The 14,515-nt window shown below is 43.4% G+C and overlaps 1 protein-coding gene across 1 annotated transcript in view; it reads left to right on the top strand.

The window, feature by feature from the left end:
• The window catches only part of atxn7l1 (ataxin 7-like 1), a 28,382-nt gene extending 14,233 nt beyond the window's left edge, over positions 1–14,149 (top strand). Inside the window, 10 exon segments of the mRNA XM_063905806.1 lie at positions 1,273–1,471; positions 2,232–2,659; positions 5,425–5,507; positions 7,170–7,411; positions 8,281–8,312; positions 8,315–8,481; positions 8,598–8,719; positions 9,340–9,786; positions 9,998–10,244; positions 10,851–14,149. Of these exon segments, the coding sequence (XP_063761876.1) occupies positions 1,273–1,471; positions 2,232–2,659; positions 5,425–5,507; positions 7,170–7,411; positions 8,281–8,312; positions 8,315–8,481; positions 8,598–8,719; positions 9,340–9,786; positions 9,998–10,244; positions 10,851–10,868 (1,985 nt within the window). The 3' untranslated portion in view covers positions 10,869–14,149.
• The last annotated feature ends 366 nt before the right edge of the window (positions 14,150–14,515 follow it).

Raw genomic sequence — 14,515 nt, forward strand, 5'->3', positions numbered from 1 at the left:
TCCTGTTTGGCCCTCAGATGACAAGATAGTTAGATAATTGGTAAAATAGATGCTAAGGGTTTTATTCTCCGGGTTCAGCTGCTAGCTTTTTGTTGCGCGGTCCAATTTGCACATGTTACTACAGGGACACATTGCCTTGCTTTTTCAGTCTTCTTCCCATGCCTTCCTCAAGGATGTGTGCTTGCTTAAATTACTGTTGCTGTGCAGGCATGTGCTGTGCAATTATGAGCATATGCGTCTCTGCACACAAGGGCAGTGGCATACTTGTGCTGTGTTTTGCGTGAGTGAGTATTTCTGTATTTTTCTAAGGCTTATATTAATGACCCATGCACAAATCGCTAGGTGTGGTCTATTATAAGAGATCTTTAGAGGGACACTTAGCCGTCTCTGTATTCTAGAGGTGTGTTTCATCCTCTCACGCTCTCGTCTGTTGGAGTTTTGCATATTATCAGCAGACTGGAAATACAGCCAACCACTAAAAGGCCAGGTCTCATTATTTACCTACAGAGGCAGCTGCTGGGTTAAAAAAACTTTAGAGCTAAATGTTTCATATCATTTGAAGTTCACAGCAAAGTCCTTATCTGTGTCCCCCCCCCCCCTTCCCCTCTGTCTTTATTCAGGTAGCTGGGGTGTAGTTTCCCTGTGAGACAGTCAGAGAGAGACAGACAGTCCTGGACCACACCCCCTCATTTCCTCCCCACCCTTCTCCCACAAAGACATGCATAGCAAAAACCGTAAGTGTCTCCTCTCCTTCCCCCCCTCCCTCCACAGATTGATTCCTCTCTTTGCCACCTTGTTCCTGCATCCTTCCCCCTGTGTATTCTGATCAGATCTGGGTCAAAATGTGTTTATAATGGCTGGCTCTTGGTTTGAACTTTGCATAATAACAGATCGGGGGTGCTAATCACACAAGGACACTTCAGACGGTGTCAGGCAAGATGCTAATTAGAGAGTGCTGAGGAAAATTGATTTGTGATTTTCTTTTGTGGCAAGTTTCTGGCCCAGATTTGTCTTTCCTGTGTTGCAAGAACTCCATCTGGCACCTAAGCAGGGTAGTAAAAACAGAAGATGCACTACTGGTGCTAATTGGATGCGAATCAGATCTAAAAAAAAAGTAGCTACTAGCGATTATAAAACATTGGCCATTTTTTTTCATTTTAAATCTAGTTCAGGCCCAGAATTTCACACTCCCTTTGAGCCCTACATGATCTTGATAAAAGTGTGTTTATCTGTTACACATCTATGTCACCTCACGCATTTCTTTATTTCCAGAGAAGCGCCACGGCTCCCCCGCCCCCTCCAGGAGCCCCCTGGTCCCCATGAAGCCAAAAGCTCCTGCAGTGGCCCCCACCGTGGCCCCGAGTCCCGGGGACACGCTGGCCTTCAGGGTCCCCAAAGAGTATCCTCACTCGCGCTTCAGCAAGGCGCCCCTGGCTGTCTACCCTCCAAAGGGGGCTCGGAACAAGACGTGGTGGGGACACACTAAGATCTTTGTGTCCCATAGTGATGCAAATGCTTCTCCAAAAACATTCAGTGTTTTAAAGTCTATCAAACATAATTCAGTAAAAAAAAACATATACACGCTTTAATGGTTATTATATTGCAAAGGGTCATTATTTCTGTCATGGCTTCCTTCCTTTGCTTCCATCAAGCCACTAGACACCTTAAACAGACCGGTCTGACGTGTTATCCTTCGCTTATGTGTTTTTACTTACGGTCGTGATGACTTGTTTGCCTTCCGAGGATGTGTTGATGTTGTGCGACATTTAATCCACATAAAATAGAAGTCTTACCCCACACATTTAACAAAGAAAATAGTCCTTTACAACTGTCAATCAAATCAAAACCAATAGAAAAAATAATATTCTTTACGTTGTGAAGGATACTATACCTTAAATATACTTTTAAAAACTGTGTCTCAACGACGTCATTCACACAGGTTGCTCATATTTGTGTCACCGTGGGAAATGTAGTCTTTTATAGTCTCAACTCTCAACTGGCCTTGTCTTTTTTATTTTACAATAACAAAAGACTGGCTCTAACGAGTACAGATTGATATGATATTTTATATGTAGTACAGTGTAGTTTATATGATGTTACTCATAAAGTTCTGATACCACTGATACCAGTTTGTAAAGCCAGAAAAAGTACATGATGATCATAATATATATCGTATACAACTCGTCCACTATTGGCTTAAACTGAAGACTAATGGTCTCTCCCCCCTGCAGTGTGTCCCTCCCGGTGGTGAGCCTGGAGAAGATCTCCTGCCTCGGCCGCACAGACTCTGCATCACACGTGCGCCTCACCTCCTCCTCCTCCTCCTCCTCCTCCTCCTCCTCCTCCTCCTCCCCCTCGCCCCTCCATCCTCCGGCCTCCCAGCGGTCCAGCGAGAAGCTCACAAACGGTCGCGGGACGCCCACCCCGCGCTCCACCCCTTCTCCATCCTCTGTGGACCGGCGGCCCAGCCCGGCTCGCTCTCCTCTGGACAGACGGCTGGCGTCGACACCGTCCCCTTCCCCGATGGACCGGAAGCCCTCCCCGTCACCGTCTCCTTCTCAACGGTCTGCCCTCCCACCTCCACCCCCGCCACCGTCGTTGGAGAAGAAGCAACAAAACGGGACGCAGGCTCCCTCCAGGTCGCAAAAAAGACTCTCAGGTCAGCCCGAAAAAACCCTCTGTATTTATCCAGGAGAAATCCTTTTGCATGCAAGTTTTTTAAGCAAGTTTTAAACATATTCCTACAATCTTCCAAGTCTGAAAGTGCGTATCAACTTGGAAAAGAAGTGGAGAGTGTTTAATAGTGGAATCATTTTCCTGCCTGCTGGTTTTAAAGGCTTTTGTATGTCTCATTCTAACCCTCAAACTCTCCAAAAATGTCCTTTTTAAGCAGGGTTCATCAAGTAACCGTATATATCAATGAAGTTAAAACACTTGATGGATGCTTCAGGTCTTCGCTGTCATGTTTCTCCCCTCTGTCCTCCCTCTCTCGGTTTGTGCCGCGTCTCGCTGTGCTCCTGTGATTTACACCCTCTAATTCACTCCCGCTGCCAAAAAGCTGCTCGTCTTCTTGAGAGATTTCCCCCCGCCTCCTGCGCCTCGACCTCATTTCTTTTCTTTCACACACTGTCCTCCGCTATGTTGGCGTTTTCTCTCCCTTCATCAACGTCTTGTTCCTCACTCGTCTTCTTCTTCGTCTGTTTGGTTTCACTTTCTCTCTCCTTCAGCCTTGTTTCTCATCACCATACTTTCTCTCTTTCTTGTTCCAGTCTGTGTAAGTTTGTTTATATCTGAGTGTTTGCTCCGCTTCACATTTACAAATTAGCAGTCCGTCATCCTGCATGCTTTTGAGCTGTCTGAGAGAGATTACAGGGATTATAGCAAAGGCCGGCTCCAGATAACACTCTCTGAGAGTGACACCGTTTGAAATAACCTGCTGACTGCAGGTTGTTGTTGGACGATAGTCAGTGTAGGGCAACAAAGGTCTTTATTTTTCTCAGTGAAGCTGTTGGTATCCTCATAGGAAATAAAAAAACAACAACAATCAATTAATGTAATTGAGAAGCTTTAAATATATTCAGAAAAAGTTAGTTTTGGGGATTTTGACTCAATCACACGCTATTTATTCGATATCTTCATTGCTGAAGAAAAGGACTCGACCACTTCTTTAAAACTGAGTCCATTTTAAACACAAAAAGAGTAACATGTTAATTTTTCTGATTTATATCAGTATGTAGTTCCTCTACTGGGACATGTCTCCATGCTTTAATCTTCAAAAAGCTCTTTATTTTTCTCATACTGCCTGTGCTGCAGCACCTCTTTCACCCTCTGTCTGAAACCAGAGCCCAGTCTGCTCTGATTGGTTAGCTGGCTGGCTCTGCCGTGATTGCTCAATCGCTTAGAGATGTCCCGCCCCTTAGTAAATCACTACAATGTGTTGGAGCACTACAGTTTGTGGGAGAGAAACTCTCTCTGCAGGAAACGTTGGGATTTTAGCCTTAGCTGACCATTTACATGCACCAAAACCTACATAACACACTACAGGAAAGGGAAATCTTCATTCAATGATTTGGTTTAAACTCGTTTGAAATGAATCGCTCAAAAAGGGCGAGTTGTAAACATTTGGTTTGGCTACTTCCTGGATCAACTTTAATCTGCCTCGCATATCATAGTGCTGTTTCATTTTGATCAGATTTGATTGACAGATAAACTACTCCACATCTGTCTGCTTCAGATTTAAAAAGTAGCTGAATCCTGCACATTAGACATAAGTGAGAGAAATAAATCTCTCTCGTCATGACTGAGAAAATCCTGTGTTATGTTCCATAATCATCTGAGTTTGCTTCTGTAACTTCTGAGGATTTTCACGTGTGTCTTAGGTCTTTGAAACAAACACCAGACACTTTGGCTGCAAACTGACAGCAGTGCTAAAAGTGAGGGGTTACATTTCATCATCAAAGTGCATTTTCTCTTCGTTAAAGCAGGAGAGCGCTTCCTCTGCCGTCAGTCACTGTTGACTCCTGTCCGGCTGCCAGTACTTCCTGTCAGAAACCGTTTGTCACAGCTTGCGGGTTCTGTACCCTTTACACTCAAAAGCAAATCTCAGTAAATATGTTTGTATGTCCTTCAGCTTTTCTCCGTCACCGATCGTCCGGTCCACTTCTCACTTGGCGGGTGCTCTGCTGACGACCTTAAGAATCTCAGTGTGAAGTTGTTTGGATGAGCGATTTTTGAGGAAGCTGTAAGCAGCAAAATCTGGAGGCCAAGGATTTCCTACAGGGTCGTTTTTTCACTGGCACAAGTCTGCTTGATTAGGGGGTAAAAACCACAGACTACGAGCAACAGGAGACCGTGTTTGATGAGACAAATGTAAGCACCCATGGCACTGCGAGGCTCCCACTACCAGATAATGTGACACTGGAAAGAGGGAGACAGGAAATGACTCAATGATGGCCTTTCGTTAAGACGTGGTATTCTTTTTTTGACGAGATAACTGATCATTTCTCAAAGTTTCGATGTTCAAAAGAAGCTCATAACCTGGAGTTTATGCACACCCCAGGGTAAGAACGAGTAGGATGTAGTGTGTGATTTTATATGCCTCGGCTCTGACGTATCCCAACGTTTCGGACATCAATATGATAACAACAAGTGAATCACATATCAGATAAGACATTAGCATCATGTTGTTATCCTCTGAAAATGTTAGTCCGCTGTTGTTCTTCCTTTCTGTGGTTGCAAACCTTTAAAGGTGCATCATCTGACAGTGAAATGTGCAATCATTTCATAACATCATCACCTGAATAATACGGTGCTATAAAAAGGGCTCAAAAATCATCCGATATTTTAACAGGTTTCCTACTTAAGTACCAGTCTAATGTGTGTGTGTGTGTGTGTGTGTGTGTGTGTGTTTTCCATGTTTTACAGGGAGAGTGTTTGACCCTAACAAACACTGTGGAGTCCAGGATCCCGAGACTAAGCGACCCTGCACCCGGTCCCTCACCTGCAAGGTAACACACACACACCCATACACACTTTCAGACTCCCCTTCCTGCTTCCTGTCTGAGACCATGTGACCAGCTTTGTTTATTTACGAGGGTAAACACATATTACAGGGTTGTACTACTGTATAATCCCTTCTCTATGAAGACCACCCCCCCACCCACCCACAGCTTTGACCCCGCCTGTCTCCGTCTGCACTTCCTCTCTCAGTGAATGCAAGGTATCACAGGGCCCACACTTCCCCTGATGAGGTAATTATAGATGTTGGATGAGGCTACAACATCTTCCAGCTATAAAACTCTCTTTTACGGCCCTTTAATTACTCCTAGCGAGCACGCAGGCTTGACTAATCACTTTAAACGGGTTATTAAGTCATTAGAGGTGTATCGGGGTGGTGTGAGGATATTTTCTTTTTGACTGGCTGTCGAGAATAATCGTGTTTTCTTAATTGTTGTTTGTAATTTATCGTCAACGGTTTACTTAATCACAATTTAAAGAAAGGGGACCGGAGCCCTGTTTCCCAAAAGCGTCTTTAGGTTGACATCTCTTTTATGAACCTTCCAAAGCTCACAAGGTGTTCCCCAAAAGGACTGTAACTTTAACGGGCCTTACAAACGATTTTAGATTAGGGAGTTACTCCAAACTCCTCCTGTGAGGCTGGGAGTGTCTTAAATCTGTGCCTTTATCTTTAAGGCAAACTTTGGTTGAACCTGGACAACAGTTTCTCATGTTTGTGTGACAAAGGGAGACAAAAAAACATAAAATGGGAGAAATAATGTAATATTGTGGTAAATTAAAGAAGTATAATTTGACAGGAATAAAGTGTAAACTTCTTTGGGATTTATCTGGTTTATTTACAATTCTAAAAAAATGCAGGAAGAAAATGTTTACTTTAATCTTTGAGAATTTTAATGAATTTGTTTGTTTTTCTCTTAAATTCATACAGTTTATCTCACAGAATATCCAAGTCATTTATGTACACTTCCGAAATTGGTTCTTGGCGCTGCACAAAGAGAGACACCGTTTCCCTTTATGAAGCTCCAGTGCTTCAACTTTCATTTCTTATTTCAGGACCACTACGGCTCTCTTTTAAATGACTTTTCGTCCAAATTAAGTGGTGACTTTTAAATACAGATTAAACTAAGTGCAATCCTTCTAACCTGAAACTGTTACTGGTTGATCTGAGATTAAATGTGTTTAAGAATTGTATCTTCCCTAAATAAACCAAAGGTTGGAATATTTCTGAAGGTGTTGGATGTTAGCTCTTAAAGCATTTCAAGAGGCCTCAATATTATCGTAGAGTGAGTCCGGGAAACATTTTCTCCTCCAAAAGCAAAGAAACTCTACCTGTTTGAACCAGTATTTCACCAACCTCTCACACACATCCGTTGGAGCACCGCTGGAAAACCAAATGTTTGTCAGCTGGTTTCTTTCCAAATGAGTTGGAAGGCTGGACAAGCTCGCCACGCTCCGGCCATATTTACCCACGCTAGTCCTGTGTGACGTGGTGCGGTGATTATGGAAACCTTCCTGAAACCAGAGAGCCGTGAAGCCCCTCAGATCAGAACTTTCATTAGCAAAGCCCCGTGGAAATAACATTTCAATCTGCTTCATTAAACCACAGAGGGACAGGTGTGAGATGAACCTGTGCTTGTGTGTTTCCTCCACAGACTCACTCCCTCACGCACCGCAGAGCCGTTTCGGGCCGAGGGAAGCACTTCGACATCCTGCTGGCCGAACACAAAGGGCGGGCCAAGCTGATCGAGGGAGCGAAGGAGAAGGACGCATCGCAGGGAGCGAAGGAAGGCAGCGTCACGCCACAGGAGACCTCATCTCCCAGCAGGCCTCACTGCACTAACGGACGCACGCTGTCCTCGCTGAAGCTGCGGCTGGCGAACGCACACATACCCAGGTGGGACGTTCACACACGTAGTATTACATGTGTACACGAAACGCCATATAGGTTACAGGATCACACATCTGATGATCCATGTGTCTTAATATTATCATAATAATGAGGGAATAAGTGGAAATTATTTACAAAGAGGAAAATCTAAACCATATAAATCCTAAAAGCATGTTTTCAAAGTAAAATATTTCAGAGCTGAAACTGTAGTACACTTTATACCACAGATATATTTGTAATTCAATTCCACATTTAGATATTTAGTTGTTTATAATTCAAAATCATACAGCTATTATTTGCTTCTTTGTATTCTTAGGTTGCCTTTTTAATATATTTATTACAGTTGCCTCAAGTTGAACCATTACTTGTTTTCCAACTGATGTATTTCTATTCATTTCAGACACGTTTTTAATATAATCTGTACCTTTTTATTTATTATGTTTATTTTGATCTTTTGCTGACAATTATTTCGGATTGTGACTCTCTTTCGTCGATGTATCTTCTTTAAATGTGACTTGTATTTCCTTTTCACATCCCTGCTAGAGTTGACTGCATGTGATCCCTTGTGTGTTCGTTTCCTCCCACCAGGGGGTGCTGTGAACAACAGTGCGATTAAAAAAACAAGACAATATTACCTGCCTTTGTGAAAGTGTTACAAGAAACTCATTTCCTCTTTCTACACAGAACATGATCTTCTGTTTAAAGAAAAGAAAGTCGCATTTATCAGTTTTTTTCCCACTGTAACTTCAAAATGTATTTCATCCATTACTTTCTTGTCGTCCTCTTCCTTCCCGCCAACTATAAAATTGCTCTCCTACCCTTTTTCCTCTGTCTCCCACTCATTTATCTCCCCCATATTTATTTCTACCACCTAGGGTTCCGGGCTCCTCCACCTCCAGTCCTCTTCCCCGGCCCCTGCACCGGCCCCCACCCCAGAGCCGTCCCCCCACAGTGTGGCGGCGGCGGCGGCAGGAGACAGCGGTCGTCTCTCCAGCGACGAGGGCGAGGCAGAGACTCCAGAGGACGGCGATAGATCTGCCTCGCAGTACTCCTATCGTCACCCACAGCCTCTACGGGTGAATAATATCAACACACATGTTTACGGTCAATAACAACAGGGCTTCCTCTTGCCTTTCTCTGCACACCTTGAATGGATATTCCCCGCTTTTTAACCCATTCTGTCTCCCTGCAGTACTGCGTGTTCAGCAGCAGGCTCATGGGACGGGGTCACTACGTGTTCGACCGGCGGTGGGACCGCATGAGGCTGGCGCTGCAGAACACGGTGGAGAAACACCTCAACGCACAGATGTGGAGGTGAGCGTAAATATTGATGGAGCACAGTTTTGATCTGGAGCCAGGCTGGACCGCCATGATTTATACATGTCATTTTAATCCTCCCCAAGTTTTCAGACATTAATTATCTGATTCTTTTGACATAAAATAGAATCTATATATATTGATGCTGCTTGACAGGAATCCCCCTTAAGGCCCTTGCTCTGGTTTTAGATATGGATATAAACTCTTAAATTCAACTAGCTCTGGGAGGAGTTATCAAGACATGTCGACCACACTTCTTTTGTTGTTGTTTATTGTTAGTAAAAGGCACTGCTCTTCATGCGTTGGGGAAAAAGGCTGGTGTGTTTTCTCTGCATATTCACTTATCTCGTACGCTGCGGGGATTTAAGGACAGAGGGTGTCGTATGCTGTACACACTGGGAAGCCCCCTGAGACAAATGTGTACTTTGTGGTATTGGGCTGTATAAATACACATTTCATCAATAGTTTTTCACAAAACCATGAGAAAAAGACATGTGTTTAGCTCAGAAAATGTCTTAATTCTTACAAAAACTGAAATAAATAAAACCCTACACTTTGATTAAGGTTTACCCCTCTGAGTGATCAGCTTTATTGGTGTAATTCTCCTCCTGTTTCAGGAAGGTGCCTCTGGCTGCTGAGAGCCTCCTCTCCCTCTCTTCCTCTGGTTCCTCCCCCGTCTCTTCACAGCAGACTCCCTCTCCCCTCTCCTCCCCCTCCAACTCCCTCTCCTTCATCCCTCAGTCTGCATCCACAGCCGGAGCGCTCAGCCTCCGAGACGCTCCGGTCAGAGCCCGTAACGGCGCGCATAACGCCAGCCGCCCATCCAAAGACACGGAAGAGTCCGCAGCGGGAGCTAAGAGGAGGAAAAACACCTCCTCCTTCTTTCCGACCGCGGATAATCTGAGGAGGAACGGCAGCAGCCATCATCCGACGTTACAAAGTTCAGGGGCGTCTGCAGCCGGCAGGAGAAAGGGACTCGGTCAAGGAGGGAGTGGGCTTTGGAGCGGCGGGGAGGACTGGCTGTCCAGAGACAACGGGTCGGAGAGCTACAACTCACAGAGCAGGTGGGTGCCGAACCTACCACGGTCATAGAAACAAGAGCCAGCCGAGATAAGACATGGCACATGAATTAGAGGTTAAAAAAACAATAAAGATATACGTATAGAGTATATATCGAATACACAATATCAATATACATAATAAAATGAGCAGCCGTTTGAGTGAAAAGGATCCCAGAGATGATGATTAATGGCAGTTTTTCTCTCTGGTTTCCAGCCGTGAACTCGGCAGTGTACACGACTCCCCCAGCAGGGAGCCCGCCTCCACTCCCCGATCCCTCCTCGCTCCCCCCTCTGGACCCTTGGCTTACGTCGGGGGTGCAGAGGGCAGGAAGAGGAGGAGTCCCAGCTCGTACAAAGCAAAGGCCAGCAAGCTGAGCCGGCCGGGGGGGTTGGAGAGCCTCTGTGGGAACGGGAGTGACAGCGTGGGAATACTGGCCTCAGGGCCCGAGTCCCCGAGGCAGGTAGGTGTTACACCATTAGGAGAGTGATGTTGTTCTGACTTGTATTTGAGAGTCTATATTTACAGCACCCTTATAATATTGATCTACAATCAACAGCGAAGACACTTCTACAGTTTGACAATAAAGGAAATCTCACTTTAGCACTTCTAGCATGGACTCTAAGCATTATTAAACTGTCTGCAGTCTAGGTTTTAAAAGATATAATGCTAGAAAAAGAAAGGAAATAAATAAAGATCTGTATATATTACTGTCAGTTCATTCAAAACCAATTTATCATTCTTTTTCTGTAAAATCTGAAAGCAAAAGGACCATTTTAGTCACAACCATGGATGTATTTTTCCCTTTCCACTCCCTCTACCGCTAGCAAAATATTAGAAAAGTGTCAGCTGGCTCTTTATAAAGTCATTGGACCATTAGGCAATTTACATGTGACCCAAAACAGTTGTATTTGTGGTATACATGGGCAGCCCTGACATCAATACTTGCAAATCGCACAGGTCCGGTAAGAAAGGCAATTTAAGGTGTTAGAAGCTGCTATACACACATTAAAGCCACCTTTTAACAATCAAACATAAATGCTCATTTGTCTCCGTCGTCTCCCCGCAGGCCAAGAACCATCACTGACAGAAACCTGCTCCACGGACTAAATGCTGGGCAGCTGTGCAGACCACCACCGTTTGTGACCTTTAACCTCACCACTCTATCCCCCTGACTGGTGATGTCACCCCCCCCCCATTCATCCAATGACAGCTCAGCTCACCCGCCGGGACACAGGAGGGTTAGCCCGCAGTTCACTTTCACCGCTCCACCTTCTTTAAACATGGACCGCTCTGTGTTCAGAACCATACAGTGGAGTCCAGAAACTCCTCCTCTGAAAAGGGAATTTGCAATTACAATTTTTGGGGAGACTTTTTTACATTTTTTATTCAGCTGACAAGGTAAGTGATTGTTGTTAGGGTTAAAGTTGAAGGACCTACTGACACAATTACTGTAGGCATCAGCGGTCATCTATGCCACCTTAACTGCCCCCCCCCCCCCCTTTTTGGTCGTCTTCCTCTCAGATGAAAGCAGCTGGGTTTCTTCCATCTTAATCCTCTCTTTCAAACTCTTTTATTTTAGCGACTCGTTACATCTCTGAAATCCCCCCCCCCCCCCCCAATCCCGCTCAAAGTGCTCTTACTGCCCCTCGCTTCCTCCTTCATTATCTCCTGCAGTGCCACGCCAAGGACCTGAACACAAGGGAAGAAGGCGTGTTACCGACACTGTAGTTCCACATAGAAAGAAATCCGATTCTATCCGGAGATTTTTTCTTCGTTCCGGTTTTTGCAAGAAACACAAACTCCTGTCTGTGTGTCAGGACTTGCATCCACAAACAAAAGGAATGATGCCTTCGGTGTTGGATCTATTTTTTTGTATAATAATTTATCGTTCTTTAAGTTATGTTTGTTTTCTAACTCGCTACGGGGAAAGCAACAAATAATTTCTATGGCATTTTGAAGAAATGTTGAAAGTATTATGATGTGTACATATCTGTTCATTATGTTTCTATTTATTAACAATCGTCCCCCCTTTTTACTAAGAGTACCCCCCCCCCCCCCCAACTACATGTGTGTTTAGTGAAATTGAATTTGGTCGGCCTGGTTTCTCAAAATATTGAAGAGTTTGTTCATCAGCACGTTTTTCAATGAAAACGAATCAATAATCAAACGGCTGAATAGGGACTTCAGGCTGTGTCTGTCGGTCCTAATTTCAGTGTGCTATAATAACCGAGTGTTTTTTATAATTGCGACACATTCAAATAAGGGCTAATAGGCGAAAATATTAGACCAAAGTCAATCAATTAAAAGCAGTTTTTGATACGGTATATTATTCAGAGATAGACGTCAGGGATACTTTGTAAAGTTTGATTGACAAAATGTTATTTTTCTAAAGTTTATTCTGGTTTATGACTAGTTTTTAAGGAGCTTTGTCACTTTTTGTTTTAATTAACATCATTGAGCAGCTCCTCCATGTACCCAAAGATCCATCAACAGCGCTCTCAAACAAGTACTTTACTTCTATGATAGTTTGCCTGCTTAGTCTTCCCAATTTTGTCACATTTCTAGTGTTTCTACTCATTCAGACCTGCATAAAAGAAGTGTGTAATCTAAATGTGTGACAGCCACAGCCTCTATCAGCAGATGAAGTGTACTCAGTTGCTCTCGTCATTTCCATAAATCTGTATCTGACGTATGCTAATGAGCAAATGTTGATTTTGTGACACCAGGCCTTGGTTTGTATTTTCATATAAAGGGCCCCACTTTCCCGTTAGCCTGTGGTTGCATCCTTCTTCATACATATCCCAATGTTCAAAAACAATAGCTATCATACTTTGAATGCCTCTTAATCTGTGAGGATCGATCGGTCCAAGTCAAAATGCTTTCAGTTACCTCTCAGAATCCTAGTGGGCCTTGGGTGCATTTTAAATGACGCTCACATTCAGCGTTAGGTGTACAAAATATGTTCAAAAGGAGTTCACTACCACACCTTGTTTTTGCACCTTTATGCAGAAACATGATTACATTATGAAGGTGTCACTTTAAACAGATGTGGATTTCTCTATTCTCGGTATTACGGATGACATAATGTGTCAAAAAAAGTGTGAAAATGATCCCGTCTGCATCTTGCATTGCTGATAAAAGTGGCGTAACTGAGAGCATTTTGATTTCAATCAAAGCAGTTGGTTTAATCTACGCACACTGGGTTTATCCGGGTGCTCGCGATGTACAGTTTTATTTGGAAAGGGAGAGTTCAGATGTTTTGAAGTGTACGAGGTTGTTATACAAGGTCAGTGTTTGTAGAAGCAGACAGGAGAAGAATCAAGAGGAAAAACAATGTACTGCCATGGAAAGGACGGCAGCAAAACGTATTGTAGCCGCCTAAAAGAAAATCCAACCTAGAGAATCTATATTTAAACTCAAGTCTAAGATCAATTTCGCATATTTCCAGTGCGTTACCTTGCTGTGAGACGGCCCTCTCCTGAAACTGAAGTGGTTATCTCTCCTCAAAGCCACCAGAGTCTATTCACAAAAACACTCGAGGATATGAGCAGCTCTGGGTTTGGGTGATTGTTTTTGTCAATGGAGCAGAGGATTGATTACTACATGAGTTCCCTGTCAGAAAGGACCGTCTGAATAATGTATACAGTACACTTATACCTTAAGGTGGCTTACATATGTCCTTCTGCCACCATCTATGGCAACACCTCCTACAAAACCACTTCAAATGATCCCAAATACCCCTTTAACATGCCTGCAATTACAGTTCCCTTTTCCTCTGATATACATACCAACACATGTTCTGGTTTAATATGGTTTATGTTTGTTCAATGGATGAAACCATGGTTAAGTTTGGAATTCAGAGGGGTTTTTTTTTTTTGCAGGTCAAAGATGATGATCTTAGTGCTGAAAGGATTTTTTGGGACTTCCCAACCTGACCTACTGTTTATAGTCAATAGAAATAGGAAGTTACAGTCACTGTTGCAGCTAAAATTAAGACAAAGAAGTCATGAATTTCAGAGCAGTTGTATATTTTGATCTTTATACTTGTTTTGTTTTTTAAAGCCTCCCCCTTCCTTTTTTTGCACTTTGTCATAACGCCCAGATCTTTAATCAACGTCTATTTATATAAATGTTTGAGATATATATTTTGTAAAAGTGTTTTTTTGGCGACTGCAGTTTAAAATGGAGAGTGCATTGTGGGTAAGTTTACCAGCGCACCATTCTTTTGTTGTTTCTGATCCAAACATGCCTTGTTATAGTCGCCGGTTATTCACTCTCACTGCAGTTGGATTTCCCACCATGCAACAACACTTGCTGTATAAAGAATGGTCTTATATCCAAGCTTTTATTAAATGATTGAAAGTGGATGTTGTTTTTTTGTCATGCAAGCTTTTGAATTGGAAGGAAAGTCCCACTGAGGCACGACATAGAGGGCATTTCCTCAAAGTTGGTCCACTTTGACTCAAGAATGAGTAGGTGAGCATGGTTTGGTTAAAGGTTGAACTCACTGTGACCTCACAAAATACATTTCAGGCCAAAATTAGCAACATATATGCTAGTAGTGACCTGTTGTCGGAGGGATACGATGTGCTTTATATGTGGAGTGTTTGCTGTGTCAGGAACTCATGATCAGTGATGTCTCGCATGATATGTTTGTGTTGTTGGACAAGAGCAAACTACTACACTACTGTGGGTGTCAGAGGAGCTTCAAATGTGTGTATTCTGGGTTTT

This window comes from Eleginops maclovinus, chromosome 17 (genome assembly GCF_036324505.1).
Source record: "Eleginops maclovinus isolate JMC-PN-2008 ecotype Puerto Natales chromosome 17, JC_Emac_rtc_rv5, whole genome shotgun sequence".
Taxonomy (NCBI): domain Eukaryota; kingdom Metazoa; phylum Chordata; class Actinopteri; order Perciformes; family Eleginopidae; genus Eleginops; species Eleginops maclovinus.